The sequence below is a fragment of the Mesoplodon bidens genome (assembly GCF_964165515.1).
Source record: "Mesoplodon bidens genome assembly, chromosome: 12".
NCBI lineage: Eukaryota > Metazoa > Chordata > Mammalia > Artiodactyla > Ziphiidae > Mesoplodon > Mesoplodon bidens.
The window spans coordinates 42,417,828-42,443,571 of NC_138168.1; the positions used below are offsets into that span (position 1 = coordinate 42,417,828).

General features: G+C 38.5%; 1 protein-coding gene across 5 annotated transcripts in view; it reads right to left on the minus strand.

Moving 5' to 3' along the window:
* The window catches only part of PDSS2 (decaprenyl diphosphate synthase subunit 2), a 270,988-nt gene that overhangs the window by 149,336 nt on the left and 95,908 nt on the right, over positions 1-25,744 (minus strand). For 4 of the 5 annotated variants that reach the window (XR_014017210.1, XR_014017211.1, XM_081250994.1 and 1 more), the window contains exon 2: positions 17,730-17,864. The exons of the other annotated variant lie outside the window; for it this stretch is intronic. Coding sequence is in view for 2 of the 4 variants with exons in the window: in XM_081250994.1 (XP_081107120.1) it covers positions 17,730-17,864 (135 nt within the window). In the remaining 2 variants the exon portion in view is untranslated. The remainder of the gene's footprint in view (positions 1-17,729; positions 17,865-25,744) is intronic. 5 annotated transcript variants of the gene reach the window in all.

Here is a 25,744-nt window from a genome sequence, read left to right on the forward strand (position 1 = left end):
GTTAACTCTAAGTCCAACTGAATAACTTGCCATGACCAAATTTTGAATTTCACTGGCTGTTCTAATTGTCCTTTACCCCCCCCCCAAATGAGAGAAGTATCCTTGTGTCTTTCCTCTTAAACTGATAAAAGCATGAGCTATAACATACTATAGTCTAATATATGTGTGTCTACTCTCGAAATACGTGTAAAACACAGCAAACTTTTAGAGGGAAGAGAATAGAATTATTTAATTCTTTTGGTATGGTACCCACTACAGTTCAGGTATAATCAGATACCCACAAAAATTTGTTGTTGTTGTTTTTTTAACAGAAATGCCATTATGTCCTAATACAGCCTCTATACATAGCTACAGTCTAGGATATAATGAATTCCTGAATGGATTGTGCCATCATGATAGTAATACTTCATTTCTTCCAGAGTATAACAGATATCCTCTTTTTTGAGTATTGTGATATTTCTAAACTAGGTCCTATATATCTATGCTGATTTAGATTCTTATGTACAGTCATTCCCCCTTTCTAAATAGTGTTTTAATTCAGTAGTATTTGACCTTCTAAGATATTCATCTATGGAACAAACATAAGTAAAGATTCCAAAGATCTTTAAAAACTATACATAAGATGACATCTATAACTGTGTACATATTATGTACATATAGCTTTGTGTAAATGGTTGCAGCATCATTCCTGACTTTGAATTTGCTTGGATCAATTTTTTTCTGTCAGGAAAAGCCCCAGCTAAAGAACATCAGAAGTCACAAGAGGTATAGAGCATCATGAGATGGTAATTGTAATACAACAATAAGAAGTCATATTGTTAAACTATAGAAAAGGAAAAAGCAATGGGGCCCCATACTGATTATTTATTGCTCTAAGTTCACATCATTACTATGTGCAATTATGAGCTGCAAGGAACAAAACAAAAAAGAGACTGTTGAAGGTGCATAGAGAGAAGAGCATGGGTGGCCCACTTCACGAGGGCATCCAGAGGCCCTGCTGGAGCGGCTGTTTTGTCAATGTCTTTTCTTCCCACCGTTCTAAGGACTGTAATTTATTCATTTGCTCTCATCTCTGCCTTATTCTAGAGTTTAAAATGGTTTAGGTATTACTAGATGATGTTCAATAACAGATAAAAAGCACAACCAGTAGATGTGGGGGAAACATGAGAAGTACAAGAGTGTAACAAGAGATGAAGTATGATAAATTGAGAAAGAAAGGCACAAAATACAAGGGAGGGGGGAACGCACAGCAATAACAGTCTGAATTATAGACTTTAATGAAGCACTCAGAAACAGAGCCTTTTTCTGTGTGTAGCAAACCTGCTATTTTATCTCAAAATGTTAAGATGTTTGAGTTTTAGGTTTGATGACTATGCATCACCAAACCAAACACAGTACATAGATTAAAACCTTGCCTGACCTCCCAGTTTTAGGAAAGAAAGGAATTCTGTTTTGGAAACCATCAGGGCTTTGGGTTACATCTCCAACTCCTATTCTACGGGTGCAAATAAAAGCTTCTGATTCATCATTTATAACAGTAACAGAGGGGCTCACGTTTTACTATTTGAAAATGGCACTAAATTAGTAAAGATCACCACTTGTATAGCAAAAATATTTGAGCACTTATTGCTTGATAATACACTCTAAGTCAGTGGTTCCCTGTCTGGATCTCCTAGATCTTTAAGGATTCTTCACAGAAAGAATTCCTCAGAGAAGTGAGTTATTTTCCCCTTTCCAAAATGTCTAAGGAAAGCCATTCATGCACCCCTGGATAAAGGAACATCTATTAATAAAAACATCAATTTCCTCTCGTTCTGTACTCATTAATAAGACGTGACAGTAGTGGTTACGTCTACCCAGTTACGAGTGTATCTGATAAAATGGAAAGTCAAGTAATCATCATTTTACATATAAAGTGTGTTTGGTAAACAGACTCCTTTACAGAAGGGCAGGAGAACAGCAAAAGGAGTCCTGAGTGGTGAAAAGGCTGAGAGGTTATCATCACAAAGTCTACGCTGGCTAACTCCCCTCTACTTTTCCTTGGCCACCCCCTATCACCTAGGTATTCTAAGAGAGAGCGGCTGTCCACTTCAACAACACATCTAACAGGAGGCCAGAAGAGGTCAGTGGAGAGCAGTGCTGGGCACCCCATCCTCGCACCCAGACAGCTGGGCTCTGGCACATCTCGGGTCTCTGTTTACTCAAGAGGAAGAAGCCAAAAAGACAGAATAAATCCTTACACTCAATTTTTCGCTTTGTCACGATCAGAGATGATTTTAAGGCTGTTGTAATGTTTAATTTAAAAAAGAAAAAAAGGTTTGAATTAGAAAGCAAAGAAATTCTCCTGTGACAACGTCCCAGCTTCTACATTAATTCTAAAACAAATAGAGGAGAGTGGAACAATTAAACATGTTGCTTTAAATGTTTTAAATATTTAAGTATAAATTTTTCCTCTCTTTTAACTCCAGGGAAGTGTAAACGCAATAGAAAGCTCCTCCTCCATCAAGAGCCGAAGAATTAGAAGGAAAAAGGCTTTTAGTTACCAGTCCTTGTGTTTTTACTTCTCTCTTAGGAAGCTCCCTCACCGAAGGCCCATCTATAAGGTACAGAACCTCAAAGTGAGCCCGAGTCCTCCACAGAGGGGCTACTTCCCCATCAAAACGAAGGTCCTGACTTGAGGGGCTTGATGAATCTAAGAGTGGAACCAATAAAATTAGAAAATGCTAAGGAAGGACCTAAAATGGGTGGATTACAGAGAGGTCCATGTTACCTTGCCTATCCTTCTAAGTATTCCTGAGGAAGATTAACTTCCAGCAAAAAAGCAGTATAGATAAAACAAAATTTGCATAAGGTACCTTTGAAAAATAACAAGGTGCCTATTAAACACTGTAAGTGTGTCAGCCAAAGTGGTATAGATGAAACAAAATTTGTATAAGGTACTTTTGAAAAATAACAAGTTGCCTATTAAACACTGTAGGAGTGTCAAACAAACAAACAGCTTTTGCAAAATTGAAGCCATAAATTGACTTAAACCCTAGTAATTTAGTACTATTCCATTTAAATTCTCTGACAACTGATTTTTTTTTTTTTGCGGTACGCGGGCCTCTCACTGCTGTGGCCTCTCCCGCTGTGGAGCACAGGCTCCGGACGCGCAGGCTCAGCGGCCATGGCTCACGGGCCCAGCTGCTCCGTGGCATGTGGAATCTTCCCGGACCAGGGCACGAACCCGCGTCCCCTGCATCGGCAGGCAGACTCTCAACCACTGTGCCACCAGGGAAGCCCTGACAACTGATTTTTTAGCTTATTGTCTTTGTTAAATTAAAATTGCTCTGGCCTCTACAAAAAGAGATAAAAAGTAAATTCCTATTTCTAAAGTTCTGAAGTGAATGATATAAAATTAAATACAGAGATGCATTTTAAGTGCTAAGTATCCTTCCGCTGTTGCCAGAAAACAACTAACAAAGGGGAGTTAAGTAATTTCGCAGCCGTATTTTCTCACTCTCCTTCACTGAGTGAGAAGTGAGTCGTTTGCATGGCATAATAAGCTGTAAATTATAAACATTTTTACATAGCCTGCTGCAAAGAAAAGTCTGCCAGCTTTCTACTATATTGGATAGGGTTCAAGTGATTAACTACAGCTTTGGAAAGAAGGGGTGGAAACTTGTTTTGCGTCTCAGTTTGTTGGTTCTCTTATGCATAGACTCTAAAAATCCGTTACATCATTATTTGCAATGAATATGTAAGTTATTCATTGTAATTATAGTAGGGTAATAGAAGCTCCATATTACTGCAGAATGTAAATTACCCATGGACGGCAGCAAATCTTGTAGGTGCATAATTATCCAAGTACTTCCTTGAAACCATGTCTCCAATGAGTATGAATGTAATGGTTTTTAATACCAAAATTTATAGCACTGAGCATTTCAGGACTAATGACAAATGAAGTACACTTTGTTTTTTGTCTATAGGGGAAGCCCATTAGACAGAACATCTATTGGGGGCAGGTCTATTTTAAAAAATGGTTTCTGTATCAAAGAAAACATACAGGTATCTGTATTCCCAATAGATAAAAGAGTAAAGGAAATGTGCAATAAAAGAGGTATAGCCTACAAACCTAAGTGTTTTTATTTTTAAACTGTATAGAACACCATGATCCACATTCAACGTCTAAACAAAAGCAAATTTTGTCTGAATAAATCAACAATAATTCATGGAGCACTTGAGTGCCCACCACAGTGCCTGGGCTTTAGAGGCCAAAGAAAAAAGTCTATAACCTGGTTTCTAAGCACTATGCAATTCAATACCACCAAACAAAGATCGGCGCTCAGTCTTGAGGATGTCAAGATGAAAAAGAAAGTACAGCTGGCCCCCATATCCTTGGGTTTCGCATCCATGGATTCAACCAACCGTGGAGCTGGCTAAATATGCAAATGGGAAACCTGTGGATGCAGAGGGCCGACTGTATTCATTGTACTATACCATTGTATATAAGGGACTTGAGCATCAAAGTGGATTTCGGTATCCACGGGGGCTTCCGGAACCAACCCACGTGGATCCTGAGGAGCAACTGTATATTTAGGGCACTCTAATCCAGAGGCTGTCTACAGTAATGGAAAGAGCACGAATTCCATGGTCAAATGGGGTCTGAATTCCAACTCTGCCATTTATTTACACTACCAACTTTATCAGGTTATTAAATTTCTCTAAGCCTGTTTCCCAAGAAAAGTGATTTTTTTGTTAACCAATATTGTAAGGATTAAATGAGTTAACATTTATAAAGCACAGGGAACAGTACCAGACATATAGAAAATTCGATATGTGTTAGCTATAGTGATTATTTTTCTATATTTATCATAGCTTTGCACATAGCAGGGGCTCAACAAATGTTTGTTGAATGAATGAATGAATGAGTCAATGAGTGATAAGATAGGTATACAAATTACTACCAAATAGATAAGAAGTGCCTCAAAGATACAAAATGTAATAAGAGGCTCAGTGGTCGGAGAGGTGTTGAGTTGGAAGATGGCTAAAACATAGGCCCTGACCTCTAGAAGGTACTATCTAGTGGGGAAACATATACATAAATCAGTCATTACAAAACAATGTGTTAAATGTTCTAAAAATTCACAGAACAGTCCCTCTAGGTTCTGGCTCTAATTGAGCCAGAGCTTTTCCTGGGGTACCAATATCCCTGTATCTTTGTGAGTGGATATACTTAACTTCCTACAAGCCACACACTGAAGAGTTGAGAGGTGGGACTGGTGCTTTGTTTCTGCACCGTCTTGAGAGACCACTGCTCCTTTGCAGCTGCTCTACTTTCCACCACTCTCTTCTCTGTCACCCTGCATTCACTGGAGTCCTCAGCACTTTGCTTAGTTCTGTTCTCTTGGTTGACTTCAATCACGTGAACTGCCCACCTGTAGTTTCTCAATCTACTCAATTCAAATGCTGTCAACCCCACTCTCAGGAACAACTGGAACTTATCATTTAGAGCTGTTCTACTTCTGAAATCTTCAATTCACATATCCTACTTTCTATCTATGACCTCCTAACCTCTCAGTTCTCTCACTGAATTATTACTTTTCCCCCTAAAATATGAATCTTCATGACCTCCAATCCTTGATCACTATTTTTTACCTAATTTTGGACTCCCTCAGCCTTCCTTCCTGATTGAGCCTAAACGGTTCTATTAGGTCAACAACCATTCTTTTGCACATATCTTTTTCTTGGTGGGCAAAGAAAAATCACAATCATGCTTTTACCTCCATCACTTCTACTCTAGGGCTGCTAGGAACTAACTGCTGCTGTTAAGGAATTCGGATTTAATCCTGTAGGGAATGGGATACTATTGAAAAATTAAGGATATTTTATTCTACTTAAAAAGTTGAGCAGAATAGAAGGGAATAGGGCAATCTTAATAATAGAAAATGGACACTCAATAAGCCAGTGACTATAGAGAAGAAGGATTACAGGGTTAGAGATAACCAACCTGAGAATCTTCTCTCTTTGCCTCTATTACCATTACCACCCAGCTACCCAGTCCAAGAGCAAGAAGAAGAGGATAGCGAAGAAGGAGCTCCTTGGGCACTAAGCCACCTGTAGATGCCAGTTTCTCCTAGCATCTTAGGTGAAGGGTATTAAGGACTGTCTTTAATCAAACAAATGGCTGTGAGAGGACATGGGTGGATTGTGGACCCAAGAGTGAATATGGTTACAGCTCTAGAAATTAAGCTCCAAAAACAGAGTTCTAGAAATGAAATTGCATCAATAGTGTCAATAGTGTCATAAATTGGAGGTCAAAGACTATTGTCACTGGAGGTCAAAGACTATTTCTTATTAATATTTGCATTTCCTTCAATGCTTAGCCCTGTGCCTTGCAGAGAGGAGGTAGTCAGGATGTGCTATATTGGACCACAGGCTACTCGAACCTAGCTGGATATATGCTCGTTAAGCTCTGTGACTTAAAGTCCATTTTATCCCTATCTGCCTTATAGATGAGTAATCACACAGCATGATTAGTGACTTGCTTAAGATCAAATAACCAATCAGTTACAGATTTGAGACAAGAACTCAGATCTCTGGCCCTTTACCCAAGTCTCTTTTATTTCACACTGTTTACCACTCGGGGTGCCTTGAGTTTGGGTTCAAAGGATATAACATTACGTCAAGAAGCTATTAAGCAAACTCTGTCATTAAACATTTTAAATGACTGCAATTCTTCTAATAGAACTAACATTTTACTACAGTAAATGTCAAGAATTAAGCACAGTTTAAAATTCAGAATTAGACATTGGACAATGCCTTTGACTGTGGCTTCTTACTAGTCAACGTATAGCCCTTCTTTAAGGAAAAGATTTAAACTTTTTCACTATTGACAAAACAATTTATGTAGCTTGTTTTTTGTTGTGATATAGTCAGGCAGGCTAATCTGTACCAAGATATTTATATACGATTAACTCTCCGCTGAGTAGATTAGTAACTGAGCCCACCTACTTTTTGTGGTGAATTATACTTGTTTTGTAAGAGGCTGTTCCTATTTTGTGTTTTTCCAACAGCTCTGGTAAAGTAAAGACTTCTGATGTACAGTACATGCAACATAAAGAGTCTTCCCCTTTCTTACTCAACATATAATTGCTGCATTTGTGCATGCTGTGTAGGTTGAAAAATAACAATAAAAAGTTAATGAAGAAAATAAGTACTGGTTGTAATGAATTAGTAATGCTGCTAGATTTGTACCTGGAGTTTATTTTTCTTGTTGTAAATGGAACACAATCAATAGGAATATGTAATCAAACTGCACATGCTTTCATCTCTTGGGATCTCTCTGAACAGGAGCTGAGATATCTTTAGGAAATTATCTTCAATAGCCTACTCTGAATTCAATTATTCAGCATAATCATTTTATTTATTTATTTTTTTAAAGTCTTCATGTTGCTTTTTAAAAAATTAATTAATTAATTAATTAATTTTTGGCTGCATTGGGTCTTCGTTGCTGCGCGCAGGCTTTCTCTAGTTGCAATGAGTGGGGGCGACTCTTCGTCGTGGTACGCAGGCTTCTCACTGCAGTGGCTTCTCTTGTTGCAGAGCATGGGCTCTAGGTACGTGGGCTTCAGCAGTTGTGGCTCGTGGGCTCTAGAACGCAGGCTCAGTAGTTGTGGCGCACAGGCTTAGTTGCTCTGCGTCATGTGGGATCTTCCCAGACCAGGGCTTGAACCCGTGTCCCCTGCATTGGCAGGCAGATTCTTAACCACTGCGCCACCAGGGAAGCCCAGCAGAATCATTTTAAATCACTGTCAATTCCTCATTTTCGAGGTTCTTGTAGTACAAAAAGATACATTTCTTAAATAGGTTGTTATTGCTTTATAAGTATGAAATATAACTTTCTTTTAATTTTCAAGTTTATTTTAATTGGATTTTCTTTATTTAAAAAAAGAAATATTACAAATAAAGTTCCCTTTGACTATCCCCTATACCTATTTCCAAACAATTCCCCCTCCCCACTTCCTCCAACCATAGGTATCATCAGGTGGGTGAAGTTTCTTCCAGACTTCTTCCTATGCATTTACACATGCCATCTTTTTTTTGGCTGCATTGGGTTTTAGTTGCAGCATGCGGGATCTTTGATGAGGCATGCAGCATCTTTTCTTTCACTGTAGTGCATGGGCTCTTCATTGCAGCTCTTGGGCTTCTCTCTAGTTGTGGTGTGTGGGTTTTCTCTCTCTAGTTGTGGCGTGCGGGCTCTAGAGAGTGTGGGCTCTGCAGCACGTGGGCTCTCCTGATGAGGTGCGTGAGCTCAGTAGTTGTGGTGTGCAGGCTTAGTTGCTCTGCAGCATGTGGGACCAGGGATCGAACCCACGTCCCCTGCATTGGAAGGCGGATTCTTTATCACTGGACCACTGGGGAAGTCCCCTACACATGCCATCTTAAAAAATAATAATAACCATAACTTTTAAAATGCTATCTATTTCAATATTAACTATTTCACATTAATAAAACTGGGCCCTAAATCAATAATATAATCAACACGTTCCTACTTAAGTGTCATTTCTTATGGTGTTTTCTGATTTGGTCAATCACCAAGGGAAATATGGTTTGTTAATTCTGTTTGGCATTTTTAAGTGCCAGACAAATTCTAATATGCAGTGTGAAGGTGAGGATTGATAGTCACAGCCTATTGTTACTATAATTAGAAGTCATCAGAAGCTAATTAGTACCACATTAAAAATGATAAATTATGAACCATAAATTTGCAGCTAAGACCTAGTCCAATTCCCTAAATTTAAAGATTAAAAAAAAAAAAAGACTTGCCTCTTTCACAGCTTTTATATTCTCCACTTGTCTTTGTAAATTATATAGGTCTCTGAGTATTCCACCACCACTTCCTCTAACAGCACACCAAGCCTGACCAATTTTCACTTAGAGGAGAAAGTAATGTTAAGGTCAGTAATTTGATTATAAGATGTTTTCTACATTAACTTAGTTATATTTATAATGTCTTTTTTCTGATTAGTCCTTTAAGCCCAACAATCACCTTAGCATGTTTAACCTTAGTCATTAATTTAATCTTAATCAATTGAATGATACACTGAGTTAGAATTAGCACAGTTACCAAGAAATTGATAGTGCCCATTTTAACATGGATGGTAAACCTAAGAAAGTTAATCAAAAGATAGCATTTTGCTTCACTCCTGCTTTCTTTATTTAAAAAACATCTAGAGTTTATGCATTTTCATAGGATATCTGACCCTGTCAAAGAGGGCAAAAGATAAAAGTTTAAGTCAGCTCAGGGCCTCTAAGGCCCTCATTTTAATAGTAGGATAGAATTTCTAAGCTAACTACCAACACTCAACAAAAATTTTTACTAATTTTTAAGAAGTACATAAATAAACATGTATAAATTAAAAATAATTCAGCCCACTGAAGAGGACAAAGAATGAACAAAGTCTTTCTTCCCGTTTCCCTCCACAGCTGCCGCTCCCCAGAGGTGACCACTATTACCAGCTCTTTGTGTCTCCTTTGAGATATTTTTCATGCAAATAAAAATCCACTGCCCACTCAGTCAAGCCCCAAGAGGATCAAACTATAATACGTTTCTCAGTCTTGCTTTTCTTACATGTTCCTTGAGCTCTTTCCAGATCAGCACATACCAATTCTCCTTAATTCTTTTAAACGATCCATTGATACTCCCCTGCATCAACAACATAACGTGTGCCCTCTTGGTGGACACTTTGGTTGTGTCCTTTGTTGCTGTTGTTCTTGCAAAGTATACTGCAAAGAGCATTCTTATACATACATCTTTGAGCACTTATGCTAATACATCAGTACACAGTTTTGCTAAATCAAAGGGTAGCTGGATTAAAATAAAATTTACTGCTATTACCAAATTGTTCTCTAAGCAACTATACCTATTAACATCCCCACTAACAAAACATTCAAGTGCCTCTTCCTCACCAAGAAATGCTGAGTATCAAACTTTTTAATCTTTGACAATCTGACAGGGGGAAACTATGGTTTTTTAAAAATTTGCCCTGTATGATGAGGTCCAGCCTTTTCCCCCTTTTGTTTACTAACCATCTATGAGTTTTCTTCACTGAATAGCCTGTTCATGTCTTCTGTCCATGTCTGTGTTGTACTATCTTCTTCCTGATTCATAAGATCTCCAACTGATTTTTTTTATTAAAACTCGGCCCCTTGTCATGTATGCTGCAAATATTTTTATAATTTTGGCACTTATCTTTGGACTTTATGGGAATTCTTTTCCATTGAAGAATTCTTTTTTAATGAAGTCAAATGTGTTAATCTTTTTGTTTATAGGTCCAGAATGTTGAAACATTTTAGAAAGGACTTCCTTGCTTCAAGATTAAATAATAATAACAACAATAATAATAGATATTATTATTCAGCTGTAACCAAATAGTCATTGACTGTCATCCATGTGCTAGGAACATGCTGAATGCTGGGCTAATATGAAGAAAACAGATCATCTGAACTGTGTTTAATGGCACATATAGCATAGAGTCTTCTTTTATCAGCACTACATATAAATACAGAAAAAGATCAGTCTGTAATTTTATTCCTATTCATCAGCTCACCCACCTGCCACTCAGAAGCCAAATAAGTAGTAAGATAAAAGTACTTGTTTTACAAATAGACTTGGCATGCTTTAAAATTCGCCAATACCCACATGTACCCAAGCCAACAGACCATCTAAAAGGCGAAAATAACAATCACTTTACCCCTGACTCATTTAATACTTTTTCATTCTTGCATGTTCTACTTATCACAATTTATCTCTAGCAAACAGAGACAGAGAACGGTGGGCAAGAAGAAGGTGGTAGCATGTAAGAAATCTGATAAAGGACATAAAGCAGCATGACAGGGGTCTGGAATAACAATAATAGACAACACTTGTTAAGTGCAGTCTACACACAAGGCACTGTTCTAAGTGTTTTATTCATATTACCTTCTTTAATCCACTCAACAAACCTATGAGGTACAGAGAGGTGACCTAACTTGTCTGGGGTCACATAGCAAATAAGTGATAGATTTAAACTAAGGCAATTTATAACCAACATGATATACTTCTTCCCCTACTTGATCACTTAATGTGGGATCTCAGAAAGTTACTTCATCTTTTTGAGGCTCAGTTTTCTGGTTGGTGACTCTGTTATTTCTGCCTCACGGAGTCCCCATTAGGGTTCAAAGTTAGGTACCCTAACATAAAATAACATTTACCAAACTGTTTTGCAGCATTCTACAAGATGTACTGTTGACAGTCAAAAAAAAAAACAATCATAGTTTCCCCCTGTCAGATTGGCAAAGATTAAAAGGGTTACAGGGTTTTATAGTAAAATAACTGGGAAACAATATCTCTTCTTAAAGATTCGTGATGCATGCCACATATACCTAACAATTCTTCAGATTTCTGAAATGAAGCAATCTGTTGGCATGCCCAAATTTCTCTGACCACAGGACCTTTCGTCCCACTGACGACCTAGTAAAACCTTCATCCCAGATGAAGCACAAATTGGGAAATGTTGGTAGAAAATGGCATGAGATCAAAGGACCTAATGAGTCTGTGTCTGAGTCTGGCTTGGCCAACTGCTAACCTCTTGTTTTAGGTAAAGACTCCTTAACCTCTCCAGGTCTCTGTTTTCGCTCTCAGCAATCACCTAGACTACTTCAATAACTCCTTGGCTGGTTCTCTCTACCTCTTGGACCTCAACTCTCTGGGTTATCTTCTCAACTAATTACATTCTATAGCACAGATATATTAATGTGACTCCTTTGCTTAAAGACCTTTATAATAGCTATGAATAAGAATAAACACTTAGAGAATGCTTACTATGCTATGCATTACTCTATTCACTCATTTAATTCTTAAAACCATTCTCTGAAATGTGAGAGCTGAAATCTGAGGCACAGCTAATAGGTGATATAGTCTGTTTCCAGATTCCAAGTCTATTCTGCTGCCTCTTGGATGGCTCCCCACTGTTTCTCCAGGATATAGCTCTAATTCCTTAGGCCTTTCACAATTCAACTTCAACCTTTCTTTTCTACACCATCTCCTCATCAGTATTCTGTAATACATTAGTTTGCCAGCACTATGAGGAAAGAACTTGTTCTAGATCCCTCTCCTTGGCTTGAAAAAAACCATTTTCATGTTCACAGGGTGTGCTGCTGGTATATGCATGTTTGTGTCCAAATTTCCCCATTTTTAAAATAAGGACACTAAATTAGGGTCCATTCTAATAACCCTCATTTTAACTTGATTACATCAATAAAGACCCTATCTCCAAATAAGGCCACATTGTGAGAACGAGGGGTTAGGACTTCAACATATGAATTTTAGGGGGGAGACAATTCAATCCATAACATCTATATACATGAACCTGGTCTCTATTATGTAAATTCATACATTCATATAACAATTATGTACTGAGTGCCCACTACAGTGTTGGCACTCTGTGAGTCCTGCTACGTACTATGCACCAGACCACATGTCTTTGGTCAGTCTGTTCGTTACTTCCTTTGCCTAGAATGCAACCACCTTTTACCAAACCCCTTGACTACCTGCTTTCCTCCAACTGACAACCTCCTAGTTACCTTCAAAACCCACTTATAAATTCCCTATTTTGTGAAGTTCAAATGGTCTCTTTTTCTGAAATTTTCTCCTTTCCTCTCCCAACATATTTAATTGCTCCAAAGAATTGTTTATACTTTACTTACAGTATCTATAGCATCATATTACAGTTGTTTGTAAACTTGTATGTTCCCTGGCTTGATGATAATAAGGTCACAGAGGGTAAATACCATACAGTATTCAGCTTGTATCTCCTGCACTAAGCATAGTGCCTGGAACACCACAGAGTAATTGCTTAATAAGAGTTTGTTTAATGAGTGATCAAAGCAGGATGTTCAATTTAACAAGACCCAATAGGAAAAAATTGAAGGAGAAACATGAACAGACACAGAGACCCAACAGACAACTATTGCTAAAATCTAAACATGAAGTAGAGCTTCCCTGGTGGTGCAGCAATTAAGAATCTGCCTGCCAATGCAGGGGACATGGGTTCGAGCCCTGGTCCGGGAAGATCCCACATGCCGTGGAGCAACTAAGCCTGTGCGCCACAACTATTGAAGCCTGCGCACCTAGAGCCCGTGCCCTGCAACAGGAAAAGCCACCGCAATGGGAAGCCCGCACACTGCAATGAAGAGTAGCCCCCGCTCGCCGCAACTAGAGAAAGCCCGTGTGTGGCAATGAAGACCCAACGCAGCCAAAAATAAATAAATAAATAAATAATTCTTGCAAAATAAAATAAATAAATAAACATGAAGTAACAAAGACCTGTAATGGGAGAGTGGAAAGTTAACTGAAAGAAAAAGAGACCTGGAGAAACTTGTGAGTTGTTGGTTTATTAGACACAGAAGATAAAAGAGTGGGAGTAACCAAGGATTACCAAATTCACTGGGATAACTGGGTGACAGAAACAGCAAAATATTAATTAAGGTGCCACGGTTATTAACAGATAAACCCTAAAGTTTAAGTGGTTGAACAAATAGATTTTTCCTCTCACACATCAAGTCAACATGGATATTCCTGATGGACAGGTGGCTCTCCTCCAAGGGGTGTAGGTACCTTTCATCTTGAATTGGTCACTTCCAAAATCACCTGCTTAAGGTATACTGCAAATATAAGATTTTTATGGTCAGGAAATTGTAAATTTCATTTATGCTTATATTTTATTGGCTAGATCTCGTTCATACAGCCCAGCCAACTGCAAAGGAAGGCTGGGAAATGCAGTCTCGCTGAATACTCAGGAAGAAAAGAAAAGAAAATGTGCTTGGCAAACGTTTTAATCGCTTCTAATACAGTTAACAAGAGGTGGTAGGAAATTTCAGGGAATGAAGGTAGAGTGAAAATTTGTGGTCTGTTTATAATTGCTAGTTAGATGAGAAATATTTGAGTCAGTTCTTCCTAAACCAACTGAGAAAATTGAACCATTAGTCACAAAATTCACCTGCATTTCTTTAAATGTAATAATCATATAACACTAGAGAAGTCTATACTTTGTTATGCTATGTATTATATATTACATGATCTATCTTTTGTACACAAAATATAAACATCCTATCATTAAGAATAAGTTATGGGCTTCCCTGGTGGCGCAGTGGTTGAGAATCTGCCTGCCAACGCAGGGGACACGGGTTCGAGCCCTGGTCTGGGAAGATCCCACATGCCACGGAGCAATTAAGCCCGTGCGCCACAACTACTGAGCCTGCGCGTCTGGAGCTTGTGCTCCATAACAAGAGAGGCTGCGATAGTGAAAGGCCCGCGCACCGCAATGAAGAGTGGCCCCCACTTGCCACAACTAGAGAAAGCCCTCGCACGGAAACGAAGACCCAACACAGCCAAAAATAAATAAATAAATATTAAAAAAAAAAAGAATAAGTTATAAACATTTTCCCAGTTGTGGCTAGGGATGCTTGTAAATTTAGTAATACTTTTTTTTGCCTGATCACCTTTGTAACCAACTTTTAAAGTCAGGGTTGGTGGAATAAACCTAAAGTCCATGGTCTTGTTTGAAAAAGGTTATGGTAGATGTTTACAGTGCATTTTTATAAATGTGACTCACCTGTTTTTCAAAATGCAGTTATTACATTTTAGCCTAAATTCTGCCTCTCTTGGCCATTATGTGATAAGTTCACGAGACACATCTACAAGATATATCCAGCAGTTATATCCTTAGGCCAAATAAAAGAGGTCACCTAACTCACTTTTGTTCCCTTAGGTAATTTACTCAGGTTCCATTAACTGACATCAAAGTCAAGTTTATGAGAGAAAAACACCAACAATGTAAATCCCAGTAGTTAAGAGGTGAATTTAAAAGCTCCCAAAACAGTACTTCCCTCAAATGTTAAATAATTCACTGTGGCATTATAGATACAAGCCTCCAGCAAAAGTTACACTTGAACAATTAAGCTAGCAGGAGCCAAACAAATGACTTCAGGGGTAGAGAAACAAATGAATGGTTTCTCGTAGTAGTATGCCAAATCACATTTTCACATTAGCCAGTGTGTAGAACACCCAAGCATCACCAATGACTTCCTAGATAAAGTTTGATTACAGAAAAACAGCCAGGATTATTCCCTAAATGTAACTGTGGATTCTATACACTTGGGTATGAAACCCATTTATGCCATTTGGAAAAATTTTATATTCATAATGTACCACCTACTCTTTTGCAGAGTTCTTTTACAATTGCTCATATTACAACCACCATCTACCAAATGCATTATGTTCCTGTAAAGGATCAGAAGGCGATGCAGCTATTTCTTAGAGGCTAAATAAGAAATTGGAAACACGAGGTCACAACACAGTGCACTGTGTACATACAATAAAGATAACAGCATCTGCATAGTAGAAAGAAATACACTTTAGATTTAAATTCTAACTCCATCACTTTCTACCTAGAGGATTTTTGACAAGTCTTAATCTCAGCATTAGTTTCTTTTTCTATAAAATGGGGACTATTCATTTATGCAATAAATATTTACTGAACACCTATCATGTGTTGAATACTTCCAAGTGTTATTTTAGGATTAGTGATAGTAAACCATAGCTGGTATTCATTAGAGGCGTGTATGGCTACCCAAATGCAAGAGCAGATGACTGACCATGGACTTCCCTGGTGGTACAGTGGTTAAGAATCCACCTGCCAATGCAGGGAACATGGGTTCGAGCCCCGGTCCGGGAAGATCCCACATGCCGCGGGGCAACTAAGCCCGTGCGCCACAACTACTGAGCCCACATCCCACAACGACTGAAGCCTGTGCACATAGAGCCTGTGCTCCACAACAAAGACAAGCCACCACAATGAGAGGCCCGCACACTGCAACAAAGAGTAGCCCCCGCTCGCTGCAACTAGAGAAAACCCACGCACAGCAACGAAGACCCAACTCAGCCAAGAATAAATAAATAAATTTAAAGAAAGAGCAGATGACTGACCAATAAAACGGTTAAAGTCAGAGACTGAAAAATCAATGGAGTTCCAAACAGGAAACAGAGATACATGGTTACAAGGTGATGTGAGGTCTAATTCCTTTCCAGGGACTAACAGGTTATTGGTATTCATTGCAGATGTTTATGTATTTTCTCTAATTATTTCAACTGAACTCAGCCAACAGCTTTTCTACAAAATTTACAGGGTAAAATTTTGAGCTCCAATTCAAACAGGTTGGGGAAGGATGTAGATAGATGCATTGAAGATTTGCCAAGTTACTGTCCATTCATAAGTTTTCCTAGGCATACTTAAGGGAAGACCTTTTTTGGTATACTAATTTAATGGCTAGTCTAATCTACAAGTGAAATAAATTTTTTGAATCAGACTAGAAAAGCCGAATAAAATTAAGAAGGAAAAAACCAAAACAAAACATGAGATTTGGAAGAAAGAGAACTATAGTTAGAGCCTGAACTTTTCCTCATTTACTAGTCATGTCATCTTGAAAAACATCTCAAGGTTTCTGAAACTCAGTTTTCTCAAGAGTAAAATAAGTATAATGACAATTCTTACCTATGGAATTGTTGTAAGGGTCAAATGGGATAACTGTCATTAAAATGATCAGTAACCTACAAAGCACTAAATAAATATAAATTATCTCAGAGTGAACAGGAACTGAAAATGATCCTAAGATATTTCTTCTAGTGAAGACACTTACGTGGATCAATGGTAAAAGCTCTGCAAAATTACCCTGGCTAGAGGAGAGGCCATTTGTAACCCAACAGTGATAATCTTTGCTTGCTTGTTAATGAAGAAGGTCACTGGACTTCATAGCAGGCAAGCTAGTCATCCTTAAATATTACAGAAGAAAAAAAACATTTATGGATAAGACTACCAGGAATTTTTTAAAAATCTAAGATGTGGATTTGTTTTTAGAGTAAATAAATAAAAGATATATTAACCGTAAGCCGAAGTTTCTAGAAATACTTCTTTTTGTGAGGAAAATTTTCCTGTCGCCCGTGTTTCTGGGTGGTTTTAATTTCAGGTGCCCAAGTCCACTTGCAGACTATTACTTCCATACAGGCTTTTAACACAGTGCCAAGTATACTGCTAAGATCTGATATATTATTACTAAAAAACATGCAGTCATTTAAAAAAGCAAAACTGAAAATTTAAAGTTTGTTTTATATGCAGCAAAAAATGACTGATACGTACTCATAAATTTATTTTTTAATCTAAATGTGTGAGATGTAAAAGTTTCTTATTCCAGTCACTTTAATAAAAACCTCTTCACCATAAAAATAAGCAAAGTAAAATAAATGATATAGCACTAAAGTAGACATCTCCTAAAATGGTAGTTGCATCATTATATACACAACAAAGTTATCATATTGAGTAGGTTTAAAAATCATGAATCCTGGACTAAATGACATAGAGTTCTCTACAGAAATACAATGATACCATGATGGGGCAGGAGGGTAGTGTTCAATAGGAAAGTTTAAATGCTCAAGGCAGAAATGAGAAATATTAGACACAAAATTCACCAGAGTTACATACAAAGCAGCTAAGCCATTAGATTTGTTAAGAATAACAAAAATCCATGTTTTAACTTTACAAAATATTTTAATCTATCTTTGAATCAGAGAATGACAAAAAACTAAACAGTGATTTCTACTGACCATTGTAAGAAAACATGCTTTAGAGAGCAATGTCAAAATTTCTTCTTACCATGAATAGATACCACTGACCATGTCATAGCTCTGACATGAAGCATTCACACTGCTGGGCCCAGCTGCCTTAGAAATAAGTAGCACCACCAAGCCCCTCAACTGGAGGTTATTCTGGCTGTCGTGTACAAGGCCCCTGCCAACAAGTAAAGAAAGAAGAGAATTAATACACCCTCACAAAATCAGTCAGATCAAATTAGAGAATTGCTGCAAATACACCCATGCTTTCAAAATCAGACGATGGGACTTGTTGAAAAGAAATAGGATTGGTGGAAAAAAGAGTTAACAGGAGGAAGCAACAAGTTCAGGAAACAACTAGAGAAACCCATGGCTGGTTTTGAAAGTGACAATATCAAAATTGTGAGGCCTAATGATTTGGCTTCCTCCTCTTTCTGGGTTTTCCCACTGTCTATACCCTACCACGCAAGCTTAACCATTTGCTCTGATAATGAGAGGAACCCATAGTTTTAAACTGTTCTGTGGTAGCTGACAGCAGGTGAAATACAAATCGTATGGCTTGGATGAAGTGGTATTATGTGGCGATGATGCTGGTAAGGGGAAGTGGTAAAAAATGGTTTCTGTCTTCACAGGTAGAAAATTTATTTGAGAAGTAAAATGGAAATGAATGCCATGGGCAAATATCTTGCCATTTCTTATTTTTTATGCAAAGAATAATCATTCTAGACAATGTTAGTCTTTTACATAGAATGTAATATTTTTTTGCTATGAGGATTGAATTTTTATAATTTCTACTACAACTAAGGTCAGTAATACTTTCTAAGATTATATGTTTGTTTAAGTATTGCAAATGGTCGTCATACAAGAACTAAATGGCATCATTAAAAAAAGAAAAGACAGAAAACTATGGGTAACATATTATAATAAATTAATATTTAGAACAATGTTCATGAGCATTAATCAAATAGGTTACACCAAAGTATACATAAATAACATATAAATAGAATTCTTGAATGTGGTGAAAACAGTAAAAATTTTTTTATTAATTTGTATTGAAGTATAGTTGATTTACAATGCTGTGTTTGTTTCTGCTGTACAGCAAAGTGAATCAGTTATACGTATACATACATCCACTTTTTTTAGGTTCTATTCCCATATAGGTCATTACAGAGTACTGAGTAGACTTCCCTGTGCTATACAATAGGTTCTTGTAGCGTGTATATGTTGACCCCAATCTCCCAATTTATCCCTCCCCACCTTTCCCCCTTGGTAACCATAAGTTTGCTTTCCAAATCTGTGACTCTGTTTCTAAAAACAGTAAAATTTTGTATTTTAATACTTCACTGAATTATTAAGACTTCCTTGGGTGAATTCTGAACAACAAATTAATTTAAATTAAGTAAGCTAACATAGCCAGAATTAATGAGTCAGTCCATTACTTAAGAAAATTTTCACCCTTCATGCCTCCAAATAAATTTTTAAAAGGGTCCCTTCTTGCTCTTTCAATAGTTTCAAAATAAGACAGATCTTCAGGCTCTCTGCAAGACAACAGTTACAGCTCTTTCTCTACTTATATTTTCTCCTTAATCTAGTAAGTGACCTTCAGCAAGTTAGAGGGGTTAATGATTTTTACAAAGTTCTAATATCCGTTAATTTAAGGTAATTAAGCTATATTATAGTAGAAACAAATAATCACCAGAGATGTCCAAAGCTCTGTATTATTATGTAACAATCTACTTAAATCCTACAGACCTGAACTGTTGGGAGGCTGCGAAGCACCCTATTTTGGAAGAAGAAAATGTAAAATGGGAGCACTCTCCAAATTTTTTGCTTTGAATTACAGATTTTAACTTACGCTACTAGACCCTTATTTATGTGTTACCTGAGGTAAATAATAATAATATTAAAGAGAAGCTCTGAATTGGCTCCTAATTCTAGAAAGGGAAAAGAGGAAGGTGAGGATGTGTGTGTGGCTGTGTGTTTGGGGGGTTGAGCCTGGTTAGGAATGAAGGATATGAAGGTAAGAACTCATATCCTCTAATGAAGGATATGAGGGTAAGAACTCTGACAGCTGGCCAAGTCACGCTGAAGAAATAGTCCTGGCAACAGTTCTGACAACATCTTCCTCAAATTTCTCAGAGAGGGGATCTTTCACAGAGGACACATAACCTCATCATTATCATCATCATCATCATCAAAATACAACAGCGGCAGCAGCAACAACAAATCCTTACATAGGACTTTATATATGCCAGGGACCATTCTAAGCATTTTGCTATATATTACTATATATTAATTATTTACTATATATTAATTAAATTAATTCACAACAACTCTATGAGGAAGGTACCACAATTACGTTGATTTTACAGATGAGGAGAATGAGGCACACAGAGAGATCAAGCAACTTGTTCAAGGTACCACAGACAGTAGAGCCTTGATAGAGCCAGGATTTGAACCCAGGCCACTTGGCCCTAGAGTCTATATACATGCTTACCCATTATGCTAGAGTGACTCTCCATCTGCTTCACCTCATGCACCAACTATTTGCTAAGTCAGTAGAAGAGTGACCGCTTTAGAACCAGGTGTGAAAAATCCTTCTGCTGTTTATTAGCTGTATGACTCAGACTGTCACCTCTTCCGTAAAATGAGATTAACAACATCTGCTTTCTGTAGTCATTGTATGGAACAGACAACATGAGTGAAGCATAAACCACTGTGGAAGCACATGGAAGGTGACAAGGTGATCAGAAAACTACGTCTCTCTCCTTATTACTTTTTTAAAAATTTATTTATTTATTTATTTAGGCTGCATTGGGTCTTCATTGCTGTGCGCAGGATTTCTCTCTAGTTGTGGCGAGCGGGGGTTACTCTTTGTTGTGGTGCGCGGGCTTCTCACTGCGGTGGCTTCTCTTGTTGCAGAGCACGAGTTCTAGGCACGCAGGCTCAGTAGTTGTGATGCATGGGCTTAGCTGCTCCGCGGCATGTGGGATCTTCCCGGACCAGGGCTCGAACCCGTGTCCCCTGCATCGGCAGGCAGATTCTTAACCACTGCGCCACCAGGGAAGTCCCTCTCCTTATTACTTTTTCGTCATCTATTTTTTTCTCAACTCTTATATTTTCTTTTTCTTTTACTGTTTCTCCTTCTGTCTCTCAAAGTCTTACCCACTACCAGCATATATAATTTCCTATAAATACTGTTTCCTTTTCTACCCCCCAACATAACAAAAGTTAAGGAATTCTTCCAACCATGACCCCGAAACATCATGTATCACTGAAACACTGGCCACTTTCAGAATGCATTACTGAAAAGGTCAGGAAAAGAAACTATAGTAGACCAGTTTCCAGAAATCAAGAGAGCAGTCAGAAAAGCATACCTTCTACCCATCAATTTTCACACAAGACAGTAGTTAACAACCCAGAGAACAGATTAACAGCTTGAGTAAATTAAAGGTTTCCAAAACACCACGTCTTTAAATTCACTTCATTAACACCCTTAAAAAAAAAGTACAAAGATAATTCGATAATGTTCACAGCTCAAAAACTAGCTCACAACAAAAATAAGAAATTTTGCTCCTGAGCATAAATAGTCCCTAGGATTCTAAACTTGCAGAGTTAATGTTTCATACAGTCCAGGTCATACTTCACCTGGAACACTATGATTTATTCTGAGTGCCTCTCTTAAGGAGAAATACTGACAAGCTGGAGCATATCCAGAAGATGGTGAAATCATATACTGCCACATGCTTGGCTGACCAAAAAAAAAAAAAAAATTAATGCTAGCTTGGAGAACAGTAAAGTTGGTGTTCTCAAATTTATGCAGTCAAAAATGTAGTAAATGCTTACTACATGTCAGGTACAGTGCTAAACAGAGAGTGGAGGACATGATGGTGAGCAATGGTGAGCTGTGGTCTCCCTCCTTGTGGATAATACAGTCTGGATTTAAAATAATAATAAAATATGGCATGAGCTACTTTAGGAGATGAACAAGGGCAACTAACATAGGCACAGAGAAAGGGCAACTAACATAAGCAGGGGTGAAGGAGTGGTGAAAGGGACCTCCCTGAGACCTAAAGGATGAGACGAAGTAGTCAGGGGAGCTGAAGCAAGGAGGGGAAGTGAAAAAAGAGTGTTCTAGAGAGGAGACAGTATGTGTGAAAGTTTGGAGGAGAAAGAGGAGGACACAGCTGTCTCCAGAATCAATAGGGCAGGAATACAGTGTGTGAAGAGCAGGGTTGGGAGAATTAAAGCTAGAGGAGCACATGATGACTGTCTGCTCATCTGAAAGGGTACCATAAGGATAGGCGATAGACCTGGTAAGTATTACTTTAGAGACTGACACTAATAGACAGAAAATATAGCTGGTGAATTTTGGCTCGACATGAAGAAATTAAAAAACACAGGAGTCTCTGTTGATGCTGAGTCCCTTGAGAATAAAGATGTTTAAGAAGCTGCACATGGGCTTCCTTGGTGGCACAGTGGTTGGGAGTCCGCCTGCCGATGCAGGGGGCGCGGGTTCGTGCCCCGGTCCGGGAAGATCCCACATGCCGCGGAGCGGCTGGGCCCGTGAGCCATGGCCGCTGGGCCTGCGCGTCTGGAGCCTGTGCTCCGCGGCGGGAGAGGCCACAGCAGTGAGAGGCCCGTGTACCGCAAAAAAAAAAAAAGGCTGCACAGCCTCTGATACAACACATTAGAGGGAGGCCTGGACTATTCAACATCTGGGTTTTTCTCTTACTCTGTGATTCTTTATTATCTCACTTTACTACATTTAATTATCTAATACTCTACAATATGTATAATAAGTATAAAAATTGGGAGAATTCGTTAACATCATCTAAGTGTCATAAGCGAAAGCAATATTTAGTATCTTGTAATCTTTATCACTAAAATTCTACAGAATTGTTTTCCTTTCACTAATATATATTAAAAAAAAAAACCCAAAAACCTTTATCATTCATTCAACTAATGCAGACCGAAAACCTTCCATACATCAGGCACAGTGCTTGGCATAGATGTCATGGTGAGCAAAACCAGGCACGGAGCTTGTGAAGCTTACAACCTAGTGGAAGGGACTGGTAATAATGAAAGAATGACAAATAAATGTAAAATTACAATAGTAGTAAATGCCACAAAGGAAAAAGAGAGATGATGCTGTGAGAGCTTACAACTGGGAACTAGCCTAGCAGGGAAAGTCAGAGGCTTCCTTAGGAAATGATGACCGAGTTGACACCCAAAGGAAGATGTGAAAGAGGGGTGTGGGAAGAGAATAGGTAAGGGGAGTGTCTCCACAGCACAAGAATGAGCACATGCAAGGCTGAGTACACTGTACAAAATGAGGCTAGAGGCAGACAGAGACCAGACCACACAGGTCAAACAGGCCATGATTGGATGTTAGCTCTTTATCCAAAGAGCAATGTGAAGCCACCACAGTAACTTAAGCATCTGGTCATGTAATCAGATATTTTTTAAAAAATACAAAAAAAGAAAAAAAAAAAAGAAAAACTTCTATCATCAATGTGGAAAAATGACTTAGGTGTCTGTTTGGGGTGGGGGCGACAAAGTGGATATGAGGAGACCGGTTAGAAGGCTTTTGTGGTAGTCAAAGAGAAATATGGGGGTAGCTTGGTGGACAAACAAGAGGTGTAGCAAATCTAAAGTAATATTTCAACTCAATTTAAATATATGTCAGATACTATGTAGTCCTGGGAAATTAGCTATTATAGATATATCACTAATTTAAAATAATATTCTGAAAAGTCTGTAAGTTGAATTTTGGGGGGACAAACTTGGCCTGCAAAATTCTGCTCCAGAGCTACAATAGATCAACAGTAAACACGAATATTCTAATAGCTTTACAATTTCATGGAAATTAGGATTGAATAAGTGAACTCTGTGCAACCCAGCTCTATAGCCTTCTCACATTATGGCTTCTATGGCTAACTGCAGTTCCTACTGCATCATCCTATCTTTCCACAACTATTAACTAGTTTCTCTTCCTTAACCCTATCCTATAAGTATTTCAAATCCTCAAATGACAGTTATGGCATCTTTCCATATTCTCTCAAATTCTATTTCTTCAACACTTATATACTAAGAGGTATACAAAGAAATAAGAGGTCTAATAAAAGAGCTATAATAATGTGTTCCAAAAATGGTTAAACTGTATAATATTAAGGAACAGATAACAAAGATAGTAGAGTAACAAAAAGCTACTCTTTTTGTTACAAAAAGTAACAAAGGAAGAAAGAAAACCACTTCTTGTTAGAGGTGTGCCTGCCTCACAGTAGAGACAGAATTCAGACTGTGCCTTAAAGATGGTCAAATTTCCCTGAGCAGACAATGGAGGAAGAAGTGGGATGGAGTTATTGGAATGGAAAAATGGTATTTTAGGAGAAAGGAACAGGTTAGAGTAATAAGCAGGTAAAAGTATGGCGAGCAGGCTCAGGAGCTGTGGGGCTGCCCATCTGGGCAATGTGTGAAGGTGAACAAGCCCAGAAGACAGCCTGAAGAGTGAAGGGCCTTGGAAGGTTTAGAGTCAGGGCATCATCCTGCAGGCAATCTGAAGGCATGGATGATTTGTCAGCAAGGGAGCAATGTGATTAAAGCTAAAGACTAAAAGTGTTACTCGGGGCCTAATATTGTTACTCTGGCAATAGTGTGCTGGGTGCAGGGGAAAGGAGAGGGAAGATTAGTTAGGAGTAGTTTCTTCCAATATTCCGGGTGAGAGATAATGAGGGCCTAAATTAGGGTAGTGGCAGCAGGGACGGGACAGAAAAGCTGACGGCTGGCAGCAGCATGGAGGTGGATCAGGCTAGTCTGGCCAACTGACTGCATGAGGGAGACAACAGGAAGGGATCGGGAAGGGATCGGGAAGCAAAGGAAAGATAAGGGCTGAATTTAAGAGTCAAACCTGTTTGCCAGAGGTGATGATGCGAGCATTAGCAAGGACTGGAAAGAAGAGGAGTGTTAATGGGGAATTAATGAGTTCAGTTTTGGACATGTTAACTTTGAATGCAAGAAGGACTTCCAGATGGAGATGCCCAGCAGGCACCTGGAAATGCTGCAGGTATAGATTTGGGAAGCATCTTTGTAGAGGATGACGGCTGAAGCAGTAGGAATTGATGGATGAGGTTTTGGGGGGAGAAAAAGGAGAAAAGAGGGGGAAGGGAAGAGGGAAAAGGACGGTATGGGAGGAGAGAAAGGGAATCTTAGACAACTCCTATATGTAGGGAACTGAGGGAGGATGAGTGACCCATGTGAAAGAACACAGTATGTCCACAAACAAATAAAAGGGGTCTCCACAGACACCCAGAAAGAAGAGTGAACAGATATGCACAACAGAGGCAGAGAACTGTGTGCCGTGTATAGGAACTGGGGCCAGGTACTTGCCTCTTCCATGGGCTTTTAGAGTATTTATTATAAAGTTCTAGTTTGGCACTTAATACACTGAATAATAAAAATGACAACAATGACACAGACAACAATGCTTACAACATACTATAATGCTAGGCATGTGCTGTTTTACATGGATACACTCTTATTCTCACAAAAACCACGTAAAGGAACTGGTAATATCTCTTTACAGATGAGGAGAATTAGCAAGCAGGCTTAGAGAACTTAAATAATTACTAGTTACACTAGTCAACTAGTAATATAAGTGCCAAGATTTAGACATAATTTGGACTCCAAAGTCCAGGAGACTTTGCAGCCTTGCTATTTAATTATTTGTTCTCAGGTACTCCTCAGGAAGCTATGAGAACCTTGAGGGCTCTCAGGCTTAGTTACCTTTGGATGCCCTGCACCAAGCAGAGTAACTGACACAGAATAGGCCTCAAAAAATGCAAGATGAGAGAATAAATAACTTCCAAGAAGTAGAGAAGCAGACACTATCATAAACATCTTTCCCAAATAGACCTATTGCTATTCCAAACTCTCCTCATCTCTCCTATCATCCATTTGCTACATTCAACCATCCAGCTCTGAAGTCTTGAGTCCCTCCTTCCTAAATCATAGTGGATTCTTTAAAAGTGACAGCCACACAGGAGAAAAGCCCCAATA